This window comes from Antechinus flavipes, chromosome 1 (genome assembly GCF_016432865.1).
Source record: "Antechinus flavipes isolate AdamAnt ecotype Samford, QLD, Australia chromosome 1, AdamAnt_v2, whole genome shotgun sequence".
In the NCBI taxonomy this organism is placed as follows: domain Eukaryota; kingdom Metazoa; phylum Chordata; class Mammalia; order Dasyuromorphia; family Dasyuridae; genus Antechinus; species Antechinus flavipes.
Window position 1 is genome coordinate 628,634,988 of NC_067398.1, and position 20,092 is coordinate 628,655,079.

Here is a 20,092-nt window from a genome sequence, read left to right on the forward strand (position 1 = left end):
AAAATGAGAAAAAAACAAAATGCAAGCAAATAACAAAAAGAATGAAAATACTATGTTATGATCCACATTCAGTTCCCACAGTCCTCTTTCTGTGTGCAGATGGCTCTCTTTGTCACAAGATCATTGGAATTGGCTTGAATCATCTCATTGTTGAAGAGAGCTGCATCCATCAGAGCTGACTCTTGTATAACCTTTCTCTTGACTTGTATAATGATCTCCTGGTTCTGCTCATTTCACTGAGCATCAGTTCATGTAAGTCTCTACAGATCTCTCTGAAATAACTGAACTGATCATTTTAATAATGTTCTCTAATTCTTCTCTGATCATAAAGTCCTTTCTTCTCCACAGATCTGAGAAGTAAACTGACCTTTGTTTTTCTAATTTTCTTATATATAATTTGTTCTTCTAATTTAGTTATAATATCACTATTTATGTCTAAATCATGAACCCATTTTTACCTTAGATGTGGGTCAATGCCTACTTTCTGCCATATTAATTTCCAATTTTCCCAATAGTTTTTGTCAAACATTGAGTTTTTATCCCAAAAACTGGGGTCTTTGGGTTTGTCAAATACTAGATTACTATAGTCATTTACTATTTTGTCCTGTGAACCTAACCTGTTCCAATGATTCACTACTGTATTTCTTAGCCAGTACCAAATGGTTTTGAGGACTACTGCTTTATAATTCTATGCATTTTTTTTCATGCATTTGAGAACATTATTCTGAAAAGGGATATATGGCTGTATCCAACTACCCAAGATGCCTAGGACACTCAGACTTCAAAAATTTATGCCAGGAGAGGGAGGAAGTCCTATTAAGCACCTACTAGGCTGTGTGCTAGGAATACAAAGGAAGACAAACGATAGTTATTGATCTCAAGGTGTCCATAATCTAATAGGTGAGAACACATGAAAATAACTATGTCCAAATAAACTATATAGATATATATATAATGCATATATAATAGATATGTATTTACATATTCAGAATAAATTGGAAATAAAACATTTGAAATAAGGAGAAGTGTCAAAATAAGACCAATGTCATTTAATTATAGTATCTGGTGGGAAAGAAGTTCTAAAAAGACTACAAAAATAACAATGGATCAGGTTTTGAGGGACTTTATAAAACAAATAAAAGTTTAAACCATTGATATTTATTGCATAAGAGGTATTTTATGGTCAAACTATGATTAAGGAAGACCAGTTTGACAGCTGAGCTTAATATCGATTGGCATGGGAAGAGATCAGAGGCAGGGAAATTAACCAGTTCAGGTATAAGGTGAGAGCCTGTGTGAAGGTATTCACAGTATTAGAGGAGAGCAAGATACATATATAAGAGATTCTACAAAGGTAGAGATAAAAGTAGTTGGCAAAGGATTGGATATAGGGCATATGTGGAAGGATCAAGTTAGAGATTTTTGAGGATGAAGACATAAACTTGTTTTTAGACAGCAGGAAATGAACCAGTAGACTGGGAAAGATTGAAAATTAGTGAAAGAGTGGGCATGACAGAGGAAAAAAAATTTTGGAGCATATAGGATGGGATGGGATTGTTTGAACAAGTAGATGGGTTAGCTTTGGTAAAGAGTAAGTCCATTTCATCATATGATACAGGGATGAAGCAGAGAGTAGTAGCAAGTATGTGAAATAGGAACTGAGAAAGAGGAAAAAAGTTCATAGTGAATGGCCTCAATTTATTTTTCTATAAAGTATGAGGCAAAGTTCTCATCTGAGAAAGTGGAGGGAGGAAAAGTCACAGGAGGTCTGATGAAGGATGACATAGTTAGGAATAGCCACTATGGAGAATGGGATAGTGATTTAATAAAAGAGATATATTAGGCCCCAATCAGAAAAGTAGTATGATTTTCTTCATCTTCATGTATAAGAACATATAAGTGACAAATAATAGGAGTGATACAAGGCTGAAGTTTGTCTGGGTGTAATTGATGATGTGATATGGGGACAAGGAATTCAAAAGAGAAGGACAATGAAGAATTGAATTGATTCACCAAGGTGGGGGAAAAAAGAGAGAATGACTATTGTAGGGAAGATGATTTGATATAGAATTGAAAGATTAAGGGATTGGAGGCAATGTATAGACAAAGAAGAGGATTTTGAAAGAGAAGACTGAAAGGAAGGCAAAAATCCTCTAGATTAAATTGAAATAAGAGGATTTGGGAATTCTTGAAAATAGAAGTAATACATTTGTGGATGATGGCAAGATCATGAATATGGCTATTTTTTTTGTGTAGTTGAGATGGAGTGGAAGATTGGTTCACCAAAAGTGTGTAGATTGGGCAATTGAGTGGTTACAGTATTTGATATTTTTCTAGATATAAATAGATAATTCTTGAAAATAGAAATGATACATTTGTGGATGGCAATATCTTGGATATCACTATCTTTAGTGTGACTGAGGTGGAAGAGTAGCTCATCAAAAGTAAATAGACTGAGAACTGAGTGCTTACAGTATTTCATATTTTTCTAGATAGAAATCAATAGATAGCTGGATGGATGAATAAATGGATATATATAGATATAGATATAGATATAGATATAGATAGATAGATAGATAGATAGATGGATGGAGGGATGGATGGATAGATGGATGGAGGGATGGATGGATAGATGGATATATGGATGGATAGATAGAATAGCAGGGCATTTGATTGATAAAAGCTATGAAAATTAGGAAGGACAGTAATAAGTAGGAGGGACATAACATAAGAGAATTGATCTGTAGAGGGCAGAAAGCAGTAGAGCTATCACTTTCCTCTTTCTAGACACTGTGCTTCTCTTAATGCGACCTAAAATAACTTTAGCTATATTTTTGTGTCTTAGGTAACATTGCTGACTCATACAAAACATACAACCAACTACTCTCCAACACCATTATCATTTAAACTTAAATTCTAGCTAAGTTCCTTCTATACTGTTCTCATGAAGTTAAATTTATAGCCCAAGATTCCCTTTGGACTTTAATATTTTTTTTCTAGTAGTCGGGGAAACATGAAAATCTTAACTGGGCTCTGATTATTGAGCAAATAATTGTATTTATTGTATGATAGACAAGATAAGAATTTGGTTAGTTATGATAAACTATGATGAGATCACTCACAGAGAGGACCAAGAATCTGAATCCCAAAATAAAAGAGATGAAAGAATAGATCTCAAAATTGTGCTAAAGATTTTAATTATTTCTTGTTATTGTCACTTATCAAGAATATTGGTTAACTGACACTTTAAAGTACTTTCAAATTTCACCTGACACTAAGAGGAAGAAGCAGAAAAAGGACTCTACTATGCTTCCTATTATGACTTGCTATAATGAATAAGAATCAATAAAATATACTTTTATCTCCATTGTGATTTTTTTGCTGAGAAGAAAACACAGAAAATACTTCTCTGTGTTGTTATCTGTTGCCAATAAAGTAGGGGAAGAAGAATCCTACAAAGGACCAAATTTGGAGAGGTTTTTGCTAGTTTTGAATCAGTCATCACATTTTTTCCTTAAAAAGTAGAAAACTATCAACTAAGGCTATCAAATAAAATTGCAGCTGAAAATGATGGATAATGTAGTTACTATTGAGAAGTAAGTTCAGTTATGCAGAGCAAGCCCTTGCAAGAAAAAATGCCCAAAGTTTACACTGTTTGTTGAGTTATTTTTACTAGTGAGGTATTAGTCAAGTATAGCATATGCTATGTCCAATATACTTGTATATGTGTATGTATGTTTCTCTACAAATATGTTAATATTAATGTATATACCTATACACATATTTCTATGTATTGTGCACATGTGGATATTCTAATGTGTTTATATGTATGCATGCATACATATTCCAGTTTTGAGTTCCATGTCACAAAATTTCAATAACATATCTATTTGGCTAAATTTTTGATCCTGCATTAGACTCTCTTGTTTGCCGTATTTATTCCACATTAAAATTTGAGGACTGTGCTTATGATTTCAATGGTCACAGTCATGTGTCAAATGGGAATTAAACTCAGATCTTCTTAGCTTTGAGGTCGGCTTTCTGTTACAACATATTGCCTCTGCTCTTATTACATTATTTTTTCATTTTCTTTCTGTCTTGCTTTATTTTCTTAGAGTCCAAGTAGTACAGTGGATAGAATCAGTGAGACCAGTTTCAAATACTGCTTCTGACATACTGTTTAATCATGGAAAATCCTGGATAATGTCTGAAACGCAGATTCTTCCTGTCAAATGGAGATGGCCATGTATTAAGTACCTAGCTCATGATATTGTTGTGAGGCTCAAATGAAATAATATATGTAAAAATATTACAAACTCTGAAGTGCTGAATAAACTCAATGAATATTATATCTTTGGCATTCATTTTATGAGACTATAATTCTTAACCCCAACCTTCAATGCTCCTATTTTCTGTAGCCAAGTGTTCTTTAGCTCCTTGGCTGCTTGAGTGCTTCTCTGAAATGCTAAGAGCACTTGTGAAGGAGACAGGTTGGGGGTCATGCCTCATGACTGGGTGAAAAAAATAACAACAGAGTCTCTTGCCCTTTAAGTGCCCAGTGTGTCAGTGAGTCAGGAACAGTAGCAATTATATAAAAGGCTTATAAGGGAGATAGTGGATAAGGCTTCATTCCCTTTTTCCGAGGTAGGGGAAAGGGCTTTCTTTAGAAAATGACGGGGCTGCTCCTGGGTAGCCTGCTGTGTTTTGTCAGCACAGCATTAGGAAATATCTTTGGTAAGTTTGTGCACTGATTTATTTAAGTACCAAATTGGAAGATATAGAAGGGCTTTTTAAGGAAACTGTAGAGGGCTAAGAATTACATACTAAATGCTTTGGGCAGTGGTTGAATTATGTACCTCAAACAGGAATAAATTTAGAAAAGAGGTTCATAACATAGACTTCCTAGCTCTCTGAAGAGATTTCAGGGTTTCTATGAAATTGGATGGAGGAAACAATATTCTTATTTTTGATAACTTCTTCCTAAAATTGATCATTTTCTTTGATTAATGAATGTAGATAACAAACACTATTCTGAGAAGGGGTCTATGACACCAAAAATGTTTAGAATCCCTGGTCTACTCTATTTCATTTTCCACAGATTACAAGATAAACTTTTATTAAACAGCAGGCTAATAATTAAAAAAAAAAAGCAAAGGACTGATTATACAAAGGACTAAGTATTGCAAAATAATTGAATGAAAAAATCAGGCAATATTCCTTCCTGATGAATTTTATTAAAGGAGGATGAGAAAATAGTCCCAGAGAACTTAAGTAATTATTTTAAAATCACTATTTTAAAAACAGAATTTCAGTTCACAATTTTAAAATCATATTTAAAAACGATACAGCCTGGATTTGAACTCAAGTTTTCTGGCTCTAACTCCAGGACACTTTCTACCTTTTTTGTATTTCTCTAAAGCCTCAGAATAGTTTTCTTTACTTAATAATATTTTTCCCTCAAATTTTTTTTGGCTTGCTTTTTAGTCTGGATTTTATGAATTCTATGCACATTTTCTAATAAGGATCTCATTTTCTTTTAGAATATGAAGTAGATTCCCAGCCCTTACGCCCCTGTGAACTTCAGAGGGAACAAGCATTCTTGAAGAAAGAAGACTATGTTCCTCAATGCTTAGCAGATGGTAGATTCCGGTAAGATGACCAAGTAGTCTAATCATATTTTTTAAAAGATGCCTCAACTAGTTGTATTTCTGAAACTCTGGTGACTTAGTCAACTAGTAATGACTCTCTACCATAAGTGCTAATAAATGGAGACAGGGAGAATGCACAGATACTTGCTCCAAATAATTGCAAGACTTTATTTTATTCAATGTTTGTTCTTCTTAATAAAAATGTAATAATCATTGCTATAAAACAACTGAATGGGATGATTACATTTTAGCTCTTTGTGGTACCATAGGGTTTTACTGTTGTTGTTATTGTTTTTTTTTTTTTTTTCCCCAGAATGATGTGCTTTATTTATTTATTTATTTTAATTTTAATTTTATTTTATTTAATAATAACTTTGTATTGACAGAATCCATGCCAGGGTAATTTTTTACAACATTATCCCTCGCACTCGCTTATGTTTCATTTTTTCCCCTCCCTCCCTCCACCCCCCCCGCAAGATGGCAAGCAGTCCTATATATGTTAAATATGTTGCAGTATATCCTAGATACAATACATATTTGCAGAACCAAACAGTTCTCCTGTTGCACAGGGAGAATTGGATTCAGAAGGTAAGAATAACTCGGGAAGAAAATCAAAAATGCAAATAGTTCACATTCGTTTCCCAGTGTTCCTTCTTTGGGAATAGCTGTTTCTGTCCAACATTTATCCATTGAAACTCAGTTAGGTCTCTTTGTCATAGAAATCCACTTCCATCAGAATACATCCTCATACAATATCGTTGTCGAAGTGTATAATGATCTCATGGTTCTGCTCATCTCACTTAGCATCAGTCCATGTAGGTCTCTCCAAGCCTCTCTGTATTCATCCTGCTGGTCATTCCTTACAGAGCAATAATATTCCATAACATTCATATATCACAATTTACCCAGCCATCCTCCAATTGATGGGCATCCATTCATTTTCCAGTTTCTAGCCACTACAAACAGGGCTGCTCTGTTGTTGTTATTGTTGAAAAGGATCTTAAAGATAATTCAGCCCAACTGCCTCATTTTACAGATGAGAAAACTGAGGCCAAGAAAGGTAAAATGATTTGCCTTAAAATCACCTAACCTACCAAGTAACTCTTGTCAGAACTGAATATTGAAATATTAAAAGATAAAATTGCTCCCCATGAATGGACCTACATAATAAAAAAATCCAAATAAATAGCATTAGAATAAATGAATTGGTTTGCCTTCAGTTAAATCTCCCTTGTACATTCTATTTTGTTGGCCTATGGGAGCTTCCTCTTCCAGGATGTCTTTGGATGAGCAGCCCCCAAGAGCAAGATTTTTTTGCTCATCTTCAGTTCACAACTCTATCAACAATGCTTTAATTCTCCCTCCAACATTCATCATTAGCTTTTCCTGTCATCTTATACAATCTGAAAGGTGAGGTGGAAGTTCAGAGTAGTTTTAATTTGTATTTTTCTAATCAATAGTGATTTAGAGTATTTTTTCATATGACTATAAATGGTTTTAATTTCTTGATCTGAAAATAGTTTGTTCATATCCTTTGGCCATTTATCAATTGGAGAATAACTTGTATTCTAATACATTTGGATCCATTTTCCATATATTTTAGAAATGAGACCTTCATCAGAAACACTGACTGGAAAAATTCTTTCCCAGCTTTCCACTTCCCCTCTAATCTTGGTTGCATTGGTTTTATTTGTGCAAAACTTTTTAAATTTAAACATAATCAAAATTATCCATTTTGAATTTCATGTTTTTGTTTCTTTTTTTTTTTGGTCATAAATTCCTCCTTTCTCCAAAGATCTGACAAGAAAACTATTCCCCATTCTCCAAATATGTTTATAGTATCATTTTAATATTTAAATTATGAATCCATTTCAACTTTATCTTGGTATTGAGTAATCTTTGCTCATTTTAAATATGAGAATCCAACCTCAGTCACAGACCATTTGTGTTAATGTTATTAACAATCATCTCTAAAAAAATAAGGTGCATATGGAACACTTAGAGACCTGATTATTGTAATCAAACAACAAAAAAAGAATCATCCCTAAGTGAATAGAAAAGAATGAATTATAAAGAGCACTTGGCTTTCATGTAAAAAAAAATTCTTGATAGTATTTAAAATTCTGAGAAATTCAATAAAACACTGATCTAAACTGTCGTCCTTCCATCACTCCTTTATAGTGCCTTTATAGCACTGACCTATTTAACATAAACATTTACATTTTTTAAAATTACATTAATATTTATTTTTATATCACTTTTATTTCTTTGTATATTCCTCCTTCCTCTATTCCCCATCAGGACATCCCTCTTAATGAAGAAGACAAAGATGAAAAAAGGTAATTCAGTCAAACTAATAGATCACCTGGATATGACTATACACACACATTGTACACATACATCCATACATACAGCCAGCCATACATAATAGCTTTGATTTGTACTCATGACATCCTGGCTCCCTGCCTAGCACTCTAGACGGTGCATTTTCTAGCTTCAATGTAGTAATGTTCTACTACATGCCACTATTTCTTTGGATATTTTCCCAATCAAAGAGAACCTACTTTGTCTCTGGATCTTACATACCATAATATTGACAATACTTTTTCTTCTTGCTTCAAGGATCCTAGATCTAGAGGGAAACTCAGAAACCATCTAATCAAATCCCTTCATTTTACCGATGAAGAAACTGAGGCTCAAGGAAATTAATATGTCCAAATTGATATATGTATTGTCAATAGTAGCAAGAGTTGAATCCAGGTCCTCTACCTTCAGATTCCTCTGTATCATTTTTCCTCTTAGTCATGTCTGCGCATACTTTGCCTCACAAACCAAAAACCAATTTCTCTTATAATAAAATATAATAGTAAGAAAAAATTAGGGACAGCTAGCTGGCACCATGATGCATAGAACGCCAGACCTGAAGGATTTATCTTTCTGAGTTCAAATCAGGTCTCAGACACTTACTAGTTGTGTAATTCCTGACAAGTCATTTAACCTGGTTTGACTCAGTTTCCTCATCTATAAAAACAAACAAAAAAATCTCATCCTGGAGAAGGGAATGGGAACCAAATATGGGCTCATAGAGAGTCAGATACACTGAAACAACTGGTTAACAACAACAGCACAACACTATTAATGGAAATAAATCAATATAATTAAAACATGAATTCAGTGCAATTGGAATAATCAAATTTGTCGATGAAGAGGAGATTAGAAAATGTTCCTCCTCTCTTTCTTTGAGGACAGCCAAATGACACAATGGACAGAACACTGGGTCTGGAATCAGAAGGTTTGAGTTCAAATTTGGCCTCAGATACCACTTATCTGTGTGAACTTGGGCAAGTAGTTTAACTTAACTTTGCCTCAGTTTCCTCATCTGTAAAATGAGTATAATGATAGCACAAACCTCCCAGGGTTGTTGTGAGAATCAGATTTGATGGTAACTGTAAAGTGGTTAACACAGTGCTTGGAATATGAGTGTTATATAAATGTAAGCTATCATTATTCTTTGAGAAAGTGAGAGATTTTATGATGAATAGTCTGATTTTAGAAAAACCTGAGACTTACATGAACAAATGCTAAATGAAGTATGCAGAACCATGAGAACATTGTACACAGTAACAACAACATTATGTGATGATCAACTATGATAGACTTAGCTCTTCTCAACAATACATTGATCTAAGTTCCAATAGATTTGGGATGGAAAATGCCATTCACATTCAGAGAGTAAAGAATGGAGACTTAATGTGGATTAAAATGTACTCTCACCTTTTTTTGGGGGGGGTACTAAGTTTGGTTATTATAGTTACTTTATCTTTGACTTTTTTTTTCTTTTTTCATTGCTGTTATGCATAGATAGTCCATGGGGAAAATAGAAAGAGTCAAACATTGAGAGATATGCTATAGTAGCTTGTCTCTTTATAGGAGTTCAGGGCAGAAAGGGCCATGGAATCTCCAGTTCCTTCATTTTACAAATAGGTAAACTGAGGATCACTGAGGTGAAATGACTTCCCCTAATGCTAATTTATAACAGAGCTAGGAGCAGAATCCAGACTTTCTTATTCCAAATTATATGTGTGTCCATATATCCCCATTGGATGCTTAGGTAGAATTGAAACTAGGAATAGAAAATCAGACAGTCAACTCATTTTATTTAGTCTGGAATGAGGAAAATACACTGTCTCTACATTTTCTGTTAGCACTTATTAACAAGGACTCTATGTCCTATACTTTTTGGGAAACGTTTTATCCTTAGAATTCTTTAATCACTGGCTCTCGTGGGGCTGAGCTTCAATAATTAATGAAATAATTTGTTTGAGAAGAGGAGAAAGGTAAACAATCTTGATTGATCAGGAACTTTTATTGCAGAAGAGATTCTTAGTTCAAATATTAGTTAAGCTTTATCAAGCACATGGACTTTCGATGAGAAAATCAGCACTCATATCTATCAAAAATGATTCTCATAAAATTAACTTGGAATTAAATTCTGAAAAATAAGCCTAAAAAAACGTCAAATCATTACTTCTGAAAGGAGGACAGAGGCTGTAGTGAAAAGGGGTAGGCTGCTTTGTAAAAATGTGTACTGTTCTCACATTCTCAACAGAGGACTGCTGTGCTTCCAGGACTCACCCACCAGGGAATCAATAAAAGGCACAGAAGGGAAAATTAATTCTTGAGTTTCCAGAGCCATTGGGGCTGATGAGTGGCAACTTCCAGAAGGGCGAGTCAGGGGCAGAGGTCATGTATCCATTTTGACTTTTATCTTGCAAACCCTTTTTTGTTTGCTGATAAAGGCTCTCCTATCCATGATGATATACTTGAATTTCATGGAACAGAAGGAAAAGGAAAAATAGAAATGCTCTTTCATCTGATTACAAGATGTACCCTTCCAAAATAAGAAGTTAGATGAAAAGTTGAAGTCTTATTTATTGACAAGAGCTACCACTTGATATACTTTAGGTAGTTACAATTCTTGAATATAGACAGCACAAAACATGGAAAACATAATAAAACACTGTCTTGGAAGATATTTTTTTCCTGAATTGCAGCAGGCAGTAATCAATTACTATTGCCCTTTACTCACTAGAAATTATGTTTTATAGCCACCCATCCCTCTGCCTTTTAGATATTTTATCAGCCTATTGGATAGACTGAGTCAATGAAAAAAGTGTTCAAAATTCATGGAGAAGCTTGGAAAAGAATATCACTTGGTTCTCTTTGCAACAACACAAATTATAATTCAAAAAAGTTCAAATTCAACAAAAACATCATCTCCCTTACAACTTTCTTATGAATTATAGACTTCATTCTTTGGAAGTTATGCCAATAAATGGTAACACCATAGAATATTATTTTTCAGATATGATAATTTTGAAAGTAATAACCAAATGTTTTCAACAGTGTCATATCATCTAACAAGCCACAATCTAATAAAGCATTATTTAGTATTGGAGAAAGTGTAATTCATTTTTATTAATCTATATCAGAATTAGTCTATATGCAGATGGTGAGTTTTCAAGGTATCTAAAAATGTCTTCCCCCTGATGATAATGCTTTGATGATATATCAATATTTCTGAATTTTAAAGCTAAAAAATATTAACATCAATTTTCTATGTAAATTGCAGTGTTTCTTAATTAAGAAAGAATTTCAGGTATAAGGGAAATAGATTTTATGTTTTTAGGTTATGATGGGCTAAATAACTTAATATCAGTGCTTTGATTTTGATTAAACCTGTGCAAAAGTTAAGTGTATTTCAGTTTAAATAAAAGAGATTTTTAAAATTTTGTATCATATCTTTGGAAGCTTAATTAAATAATCATAAACTCAATTGCAATCCTAACTTACTATATTCTTTTAGAATATACCATATAGATAAAGAGCAGATAGGTAGAGAGATCCAGGTCTTTGCTATACTGTGTAATTTCTTTTTAAATACAAATATTATAACCATAGCTATGAATGGTACCACAATGTGATGTTTACTTTTGAAGTGGTTACTGCTGTCCATAGGTTAACAATAACTATAACTATTGGCCTAATTCTAAAATAGCTTATGATACTAGTCTTTTCACAAATTGTAGACTAATCAGAGTAACCTGTTTGGGATAACTGAACTGCTTAATGTAGTTCATGTGGGATCAGAAGCAGGGAAGGAATTGTGATTTGGAACATACTTGGACCATTCCTTAGCAATAAAATTAGATTAGATGCTTTGTTTTATCTTTGGATTTTGTATGGTTATAATTTTGGCTTTGAATATGACATAGAATTTTTCCATTTCTACTATCTAGAATAAAAGAAATTGTTTAGATAGATAAAACAATTCTTTTAAACTGTTACTATGTGCCAGGCATTGTGCCACAAATTCATGTTTTATTCTTCAGGAATTAATGATAAGTAAAATGAACTTTTCTGTTAACTTACAAAGTATCATCAATTGTATACTATTAATATCAACATACCTATCACTGACTTGAAATCATAATAAATGTTTGTCATATGAATAAAAAGTGAACTGTTTTTATGTAAGGTCCCTGACTGGACCAGAAGATCTGAGTTTTAGTCTCATCTTTATTGTTTATCATGTGACTTCAGGCTAGTTACTTCTCTGCAGGATTTTGTTTTTTTGATCTGAAAAAATGAGAGGTCTGAACTTGATCATCCTTAAGATTTAATTTAATTCTAAGATCAGTATTCCAAGATTCTGTAGCTATCAGGTTAAGATGCCAAATTCCACATGGATGGGACAGATACCCAATCATGGTGCTAATCCAATGCAATTTCAGTTATCTCAGGAATTGTCAGCAACATTTACAAAATAAAATTTACTTTGATGACAAATTCTTTTTTTTCCATTTTGCCAAAGCTTAAATTTATTTTCTTAAGCACAGAAGGGTAAGAAACAAGATATGATGATGCATGTCAGTTTGGGGAGTTCAGGATGCCAAGATTACATGACTGAATGATATATGATTGAGAGAGAGAGAGAACAAGATAGAAAGAGAGAATGAAAGAGATACTGAGAGAGAATGAGACAGAGACAGAGAGACACACAGATGGACAGACACACACATAGATGGAGATAGATAAGAAATGTGTGTAGTTGAAGCCATGTGAGTGAAAGAGATCACCAAGGAAGAGAATATGGTGTTGTTTTTTATAATTAAACTTTATGTGTGTATATATATAATTTTCATCATCCTTACAAAATCTGGTGCTCCAAATTTTTACTCTCTCTTCCCTCCCCCTCCATTAGATGGCAAGTAATCCACTATATGCTAAACATGCAATTCTTCTATTCAGAGAACATGGTTTTTTTATTATAACTTTTTATTGACAGAACATATGCATGGGTAATTTTTTACAACATTAACCCTTGCACTCACTTCTGTTCCGACTTTTCCTTTCCCTCCCTCCACCCCCTCCCCTAGATGGCAGGTAGTCTTATACATGTTAAATATGTCACAGTATATCCTAGATACAATATATGTGTGCAGAACTGAACAGTTCTCTTGTTGCACAAGAAGAATTGGATTCAGAAGGTAAAAATAACCCAGGAAGAAAAACAAAAATGCAAACAGTTTACATTCATTTCCCAGTGTTCCTTCTCTGGGTGTAGCTGCTTCTGTCCATCATTGATCAATTGGAACTGGATTAGATCTTCTCTTTGTCGAAGAAATCTACTTCCATCAGAATACATCCTCATACAGTATTGTTGTTGAAGTATATAATGATCTCCTGGTTCTGCTCATTTCACTCAGCATCAGTTCATGTAAGTCTCTCCAGGCCTCTCTGAAATCATCCTGCTGGTCATTTCTTACAGAACAATAATATTCCATGATATTCATGTATCACAATTTACCCAACCATTCTCCAATTGATGGGCATCCATTCATTTTCCAGTTTCTAGCCACTACAAAGAGGGCTGCCACAAACATTTTGGCACATACAGGTCCCTTTCCCTTCTTTAGTATCTCTTTGGGGTATAAGGCCAGTAGTAACATTGCTGGATCAAAGGGTATGCACAGTTTGATAACTTTTGGGGCATAATTCCAGATTGCTCTCCAGAATGGCTGGATTTGGAGAACATGGTATTGTAAAGAGAAGAGAACAAGGTTAATGACAGACCTTTGGAAATACCAGAATTATAACCAGTTATTACCAGTTTTAATTCCAGTTAATTAATAATTACCAGTACTAACAACAGTCAACACCATTGTTAAAACATAACAAAGAATTTGTCTCTACTGATCCCCCATACATTGTTCTCTCCATTACATCTTGTTCCATTACACTTTTCCTTCCCTTTTCCTCCATCCCTCTTTCTTTTCCTATCCAATTTGAAACTTTGCTAGAAGGCTAGAATGCCTTCCCTCTACCCCCTCTTCCTCTTCTTTCTTCTCTCTTCTCTATCCTCTCTCTTTCTCTGCTTCTCTCTTTCTCTCTCTATGTATACACAAGTATATGTATATGTATGTATATATATTCATATGTAGGTATATATACATATGCCTAAAACACAATAGAATAGAAATAAACTCTTCTCTTCCTCTTCCCTTCTTTATATCTCATGTCCTCTCCCTCTCTCCACTCAGTTATTTATCTCTCCATAATATAGTGAGGGCATTTTTTACTTCAACTTGGATTTAATTTTTTTTAAGCCAAAGACAAGTTGATACTGTCATAGCATTGAGACCTGAAAAAAACTTCGCATTGTTTTCTCCCCTTCCAGGAACACACAATGCAGCAACAATGGCCTTTCATGCTGGTGTGTGGATGCTGACGGAAAAGAAGTTCCAGGCAGTAAGAAGGCCGCATTGCCAGCTGCTTGTAAGTATGAAAGTGGGATCCTAGCATGTGGAAAGAGAATAACTCAGACAATGGAAGAATTTTCCACTTTTCACTTCAATCAATCAATAAGCATTTATTAAATGCTTGCCATATGTCAGGGACTCCCATAGGTTCTGGGAATACAAGTACAAAGAGTGAAACTATCCCAACGCATAATGATATTTCATTTTAATGGGAGGGGATGACAAGTACATATAAAAATATGATTATTGTAAATATAGAATTTGTGTAATCTCTACACATATTTATTTACACAAAGTGGTAAAAGTACTAAGTAGCTTGGGAGGGAGGGCATTGACAATTGTAGAAATCAAGAAAAATCTTCATGTAGAAGATGATGGCTGAGATGCGTCTTAATGGAAAGAAGGGAATCTTACATGTTTAGGAGCCTTTGGAACATAGATCTAATTTGAAAAGGATTATATATAATATCAGACTTTCATTTTAACATATATATTTTCTTCATTTGTTGTACAAATTTTTATGCAATGTCTACAATGAGAAGAACATCATGCTAGCTTCTAGGTAGTACATGTGGGATGGGATACCTCAGGGGATATGGGTTCAAATCTCACTTATGGCATGCTAAGTAACTTTGCTTACCCAACATCAAAATGGAATTAAAAGAATGGAATCAAAAAAATCTCAGAATCAGAGAGACTCTCGTGCCCAAGTAGATATCTTTTAAGACATCTCTGACTGATAGTCACATTTCTTTTACTTTCACTTCTTCATTACAGGAATATCACTACATCTAGTATAGCAACCTTTTCCATTGTTGAACAGCTCTCCTTGTCAAGTTTGTGTTCACATGGAACTAAAATCCTTATATCTTCTATTCGTTTCTCCAATTCCCTTTTCTCTGGAAAAATTTAAAACAAACATAATTCCTCATCTACATGACTTAATTACGCTCCCTTTCCCTTCTCTTATGTCATCATTCAACCTTCCCTTTCCACTAAATTCCCATTTTCCAGGTTGTCTTTTCACAATTTAATTTCCCATTAGGATAACTGATCATTTTATGTAACTAGTGTCACCTCATTATCAATTGTTGGGATAGATCAATTCAGTGCTCAGTGCTCAGTGCTGTTTTCACAACTAGTGTATTGGTCCTAAATCTCATGATCCCTTAGAAATAGCCCTGATACTAGTAAATACATTTAACAATGATTCTATTAGTTCTCTTCCAAAATCATAGAGATAGAAAGAATGCTTTTGTTCAGTTGTTTTATTCCCTATCAATTCTTCATGACCCCATTTGGGCTTTTTGTGGCAGAGATAATGGAGTGGTTTGCCTTCTCCAGCTCCATCCTACAGATGAAAAAACTGAGGTAAATAGAGTTAAGTAACTTTCCCAGGAACAGAAAGCTAGTAACTGACTGGGGCAGGATTTTAATTCCACAAGAGGAATCTTTCTGATTCCAGTCCTGGCGCTTGTTCACTGCACCATGTAGCTTCTGAAAAGAATAGTTTGTTTTCTTTTAGTTTTCTCATTTTAAAAATGAAAGAGTTGAAATTCAAAATGGTTAAATTGTTTGTCCAATGTCACACAGCTGGCTAATGATCCAGCTAGGGTTTAAAATTATATTTCCTGACTCCCAAATCATACAGCTAAGAACTAGAGCAAATTTACAATAGTTTTGCCTTATTTCACTCTATGGACATGGATATAGAATATTTTTAAAAGAAGGCTGAATAGCATTTTGCTCTCTGTTTAGAACATGATTGAAAGAAAACTTGCCTTCTTATTTCTACAAAAGTATCTTCTGCATGAGGAAACACTGGAACAATATCTAATACTTATTCCCTGTGTGACTTAGATTCAATCATTTTCTTTTTCTGCCCCTCAGTTTTCTAATCTGTAAAATGAGGGGAACTGGATTATATGGATTCTAAGATCCTGTCCTTTTCTAATCTTTTACGATTCTATGATTCCATTCTTCAGGAATGGAGCATAGCATAGACTCACTGGTCTATAGAGGAGTCAGAAAAGAGGAAAAGAATCTATGAAAGGCCAGCTTATAGCTGGCAAATATAACCTTTGTTTGATCTGCCTTTGTCTACCTGAAAGAACCAGAAAATCCAAAAGGACTGCATAGTTCTCACAAATACTCTCAATTACTATGGTGTCATATATCAGAAAACAATCAAGGAACTAGTACTAGAACAAGTCATCAAGCACTTATATTATGTAGTAGGCATTTACAAAGAGGGCAAAAATCATCCCCTGCTCTCAAGGAGCTTACAAATTATTGGGGGGGGGGTGGACAAAATGCAAACAAGTGTGTTTAAAAAAAATTCAGAATTAATTGGGGATAGTCACAAAGGGAAGGCATGGAGATTAAAAACACATAACATTTCCCCAAACTAACTTTTTTCTTTTTTCAAAAAACCCCCAAAATCTCATAATGGCTTAAGTTGAGCTTATGTTTTGTGGTTTTGTTATATTTTCATGGATTTGTCCACATGATAGATTTGTAGCAAAGAGATTTGATTCATAGACTAGTTTTGTCATATACTATAATTGCATAGGGCAACTAAGTGGTGTGGTGGATAAAACATCAGACTGCAGTTAGGGAGACTTATCCTCCTTAATTCAATTCTGGCTCTGGATACTTCCCAGCTATATGACCCATGATAAATTACTTAACACTGATTGCCTCACTTTCTTGTACTGAAAAATGAGTTGGAAAAGGAAAATAACAAATCACTTTACTGCCTTTACCAAGAAAACTCCAAATGGAGTCATGAAGAGTTGAACATAACTGGAAAAGCAACAATAATTGTGATTTCTTGGATAAATCATTTATTTTATTTGGTCCTTTAACTGTAAAATGGACATAATGACTTCACCTATTTATTGTTACCATACTCTCCCTTCTCCTCTCAACTGGTTTCTTGGTTGCTTAGGTCTATCCTTTTGCCAGCTCCAAAAACAGCAGATCTTGGTAAGCAGCTACATCAATAGCACTGCCACCTCCTACCTCCCTCAGTGTCAAGATTCAGGAGAATATGAGCTGGTACAGTGTGATTTGGGCATGGTACAGTGCTGGTGTGTGGATTCGGAAGGAATGGAAGTATATGGGACCCGGCAAAGGGGAAAGCCAACAAGATGTAAGTAGTATTTAGCACCATATGCTTAATATGTTTACATTTATTTTTTAATCTTAAATGCTAATTGTTTTGTTAGTTTGAATGAAAATTGTTTTCATGACAATATAGTACTGATCAAGTATGGTTATCTAACAATTTTCAAAATAATAGTGTTCTAAAAGTCTTAGTACAGTAAGTTAACTTCAAGACTTTGGGGATAACACAAAAGTGATATTTCAACACATTGTAAAATTATAAAAATTCAAACATCTTCTCACTTACTCATGTTCAATAACGGACCTTCATTGAGGAAAAATATCTTAAGTTAACTTTCCTAAGCTGATAGATATCAATATTTGACCAACAATAAAAGTATAGTCAGGATCCTAATGAATGAATTTATTGGTTGTTCTTTCTCATTGTAGATATTCATCAGTTTTTGTTTTTGTTTTTTATTGTGTCATGCTGACACATGTAGAGAATATTTATTTATATTTTTAACTTCAAAAATACACAAATTTACAAGTTATTCATTTTCTAATTTCCCAACAGGTCCAGGGAGCTGTGAGATTAAAAATCGCCGCATCCTTCATGGTGTGGGAGAAAAGTCACCTCCTCAGTGTTCATCCAATGGAGAATTTATGCCAGTTCAGTGCAAATTTGTCAACACTACGGATATGATGGTTTTTGATCTAGTTCATAGCTATAACAGGTAGGGGAGTTTGCAAAAAAAAATCTGCCTGCCTGGGCCATCTCTTTACATCTGATGGTGGTTACAAACTTTTTTTGGCTGTGATTTTCAGTGATGGTCCTAGGCAAAACAAATTATATTATACCATATCAATTCAATTTTCAATATCAATGAATATCAATATTCAATTGATATAAGGGTTATTGTTGTTCAGTCCAACTCTTCATGCCCCCATTTGGGATTTTCTGGGCAGAGATACTGGAGTAATTTGTCATTTTCTTCTTTACCTCATTTTTACTCATGAGGAAACTGAGGCAGACTAGATTAAGTGGCTTGCCCAGGATCACACAGCTAGTAAGGGTCTGAGATTAGAGTTTGAATTCAAGTCTTCCTGACTTGAGACTGGGTACTTTTTCCACTACGCCACCTAGTATTCCTGGATTTCGTAATTCTGGAACAATGATCAATTAAATTGGAAGATACAAAATGAACATCAATTTCAAAAGGAAGAATTTGGATAGAAGGAAAATATCAAACATAAAATACTTTCTGAGGAAACTAAACTTAAAATAGTGATATCTGTGTAGTCCATTTTTTTTTTATATAAAGATCATAAATAGTATACTGAGCCAGTGAAAGAAGCCTAAATGGGAATTCAGGTTCATGAGGTCTGGAATAGGATGGAACCTTCAAAATTATCTCGTCCAACCTCTGAATTTTATAAATGGGAAACAGAGGCCCAGAGAGATGAAATGATTTGTCCAAAAATCACACAGGGAGGAAGTAACAGAGTTAGCATTTAAAGTACAATGAACAGGAGCTTAACCTAATTCATTTTAATTAAGCCAATATTTAGCAAACTTCCACTGCGCAACAGATACCCCAGCTAGGCATTGGGAAGACAAGGATGAAGCTTGACAGTTCCTATTCTCAAGGAACTTACACTGTACTGAGGGTTGGGAATGGGATATACATGATGCAGAAATAAGCATAGGATAGAATGCAGCAAGAACAAGGAAGAAATTAAAGCAAGGTGTAAGAAAAGCATGTCTATAATTGACATAGTGGAGGAGGTGAAATGAGATGAACTTGGAAGTGAGAAGGATATCAGTAGTAAAAGATGATGATAAAGGATTTGGGGGATGAGCTATACAAATGTATGGAAGTAGAAAGACGTAAGATGAGATCAGAAAAAAATCTAATAGTCCAATGTTCCTAGAAGGTAATGCATGTGATGGGAAAGAGTGTAAAATAAAGCTAGACAGATGAGCTATAGGCTGACAATTGTTATTCAGTCATGTCCTACTATTTGTGATCCTGTTTGGGGTTTTCTTGGCAAAGATATTGGAATACTTTGCCATTTCCTTTTCTAGCCCATTTTACAGATTCAGAAACTGAGACAAACAGGCGTAAGCAATTTGCCACAGCTAGTATGTGTCTGAAGCTGTATTTGATCTCATGAAGATGAGTCTTCCTGACTCCAGGTCCAGTGCTCTTTCCATTACCCCAGAAAGACTAGGGTGGGCCCTAAATGAAAGACTAGGGAGTTCATGTTTTATCCTCAAGGCAGATGTGCGATCTTGACAAGTTATTTCTCTCTAGATGTCTGTTTGTTCATGCATAAAAAGAAGAGGTTAAATCAGATGACCTCTAAGATCCATTTCAATTCTAACATTTGAAATCCACATCATGACATCCATGTAGCATGCCATTTCACTTAATTATTAATAATAGCCTCCATTTATTGTAATCTATTTTACTATTGAAAGTTTTTTTGGTATACAAAATTTCATTTGAT

The 20,092-nt window shown here is 34.2% G+C and overlaps 1 protein-coding gene across 1 annotated transcript in view; it reads left to right on the top strand.

Moving 5' to 3' along the window:
* The first annotated feature begins 4,670 nt into the window (after positions 1-4,670).
* The window catches only part of TG (thyroglobulin), a 359,469-nt gene continuing 344,047 nt past the window's right edge, over positions 4,671-20,092 (top strand). The window contains exons 1-5 of the mRNA XM_051971107.1: positions 4,671-4,734; positions 5,541-5,649; positions 14,389-14,486; positions 17,421-17,624; positions 18,156-18,315. Of these exons, the coding sequence (XP_051827067.1) occupies positions 4,671-4,734; positions 5,541-5,649; positions 14,389-14,486; positions 17,421-17,624; positions 18,156-18,315 (635 nt within the window). The remainder of the gene's footprint in view (positions 4,735-5,540; positions 5,650-14,388; positions 14,487-17,420; positions 17,625-18,155; positions 18,316-20,092) is intronic.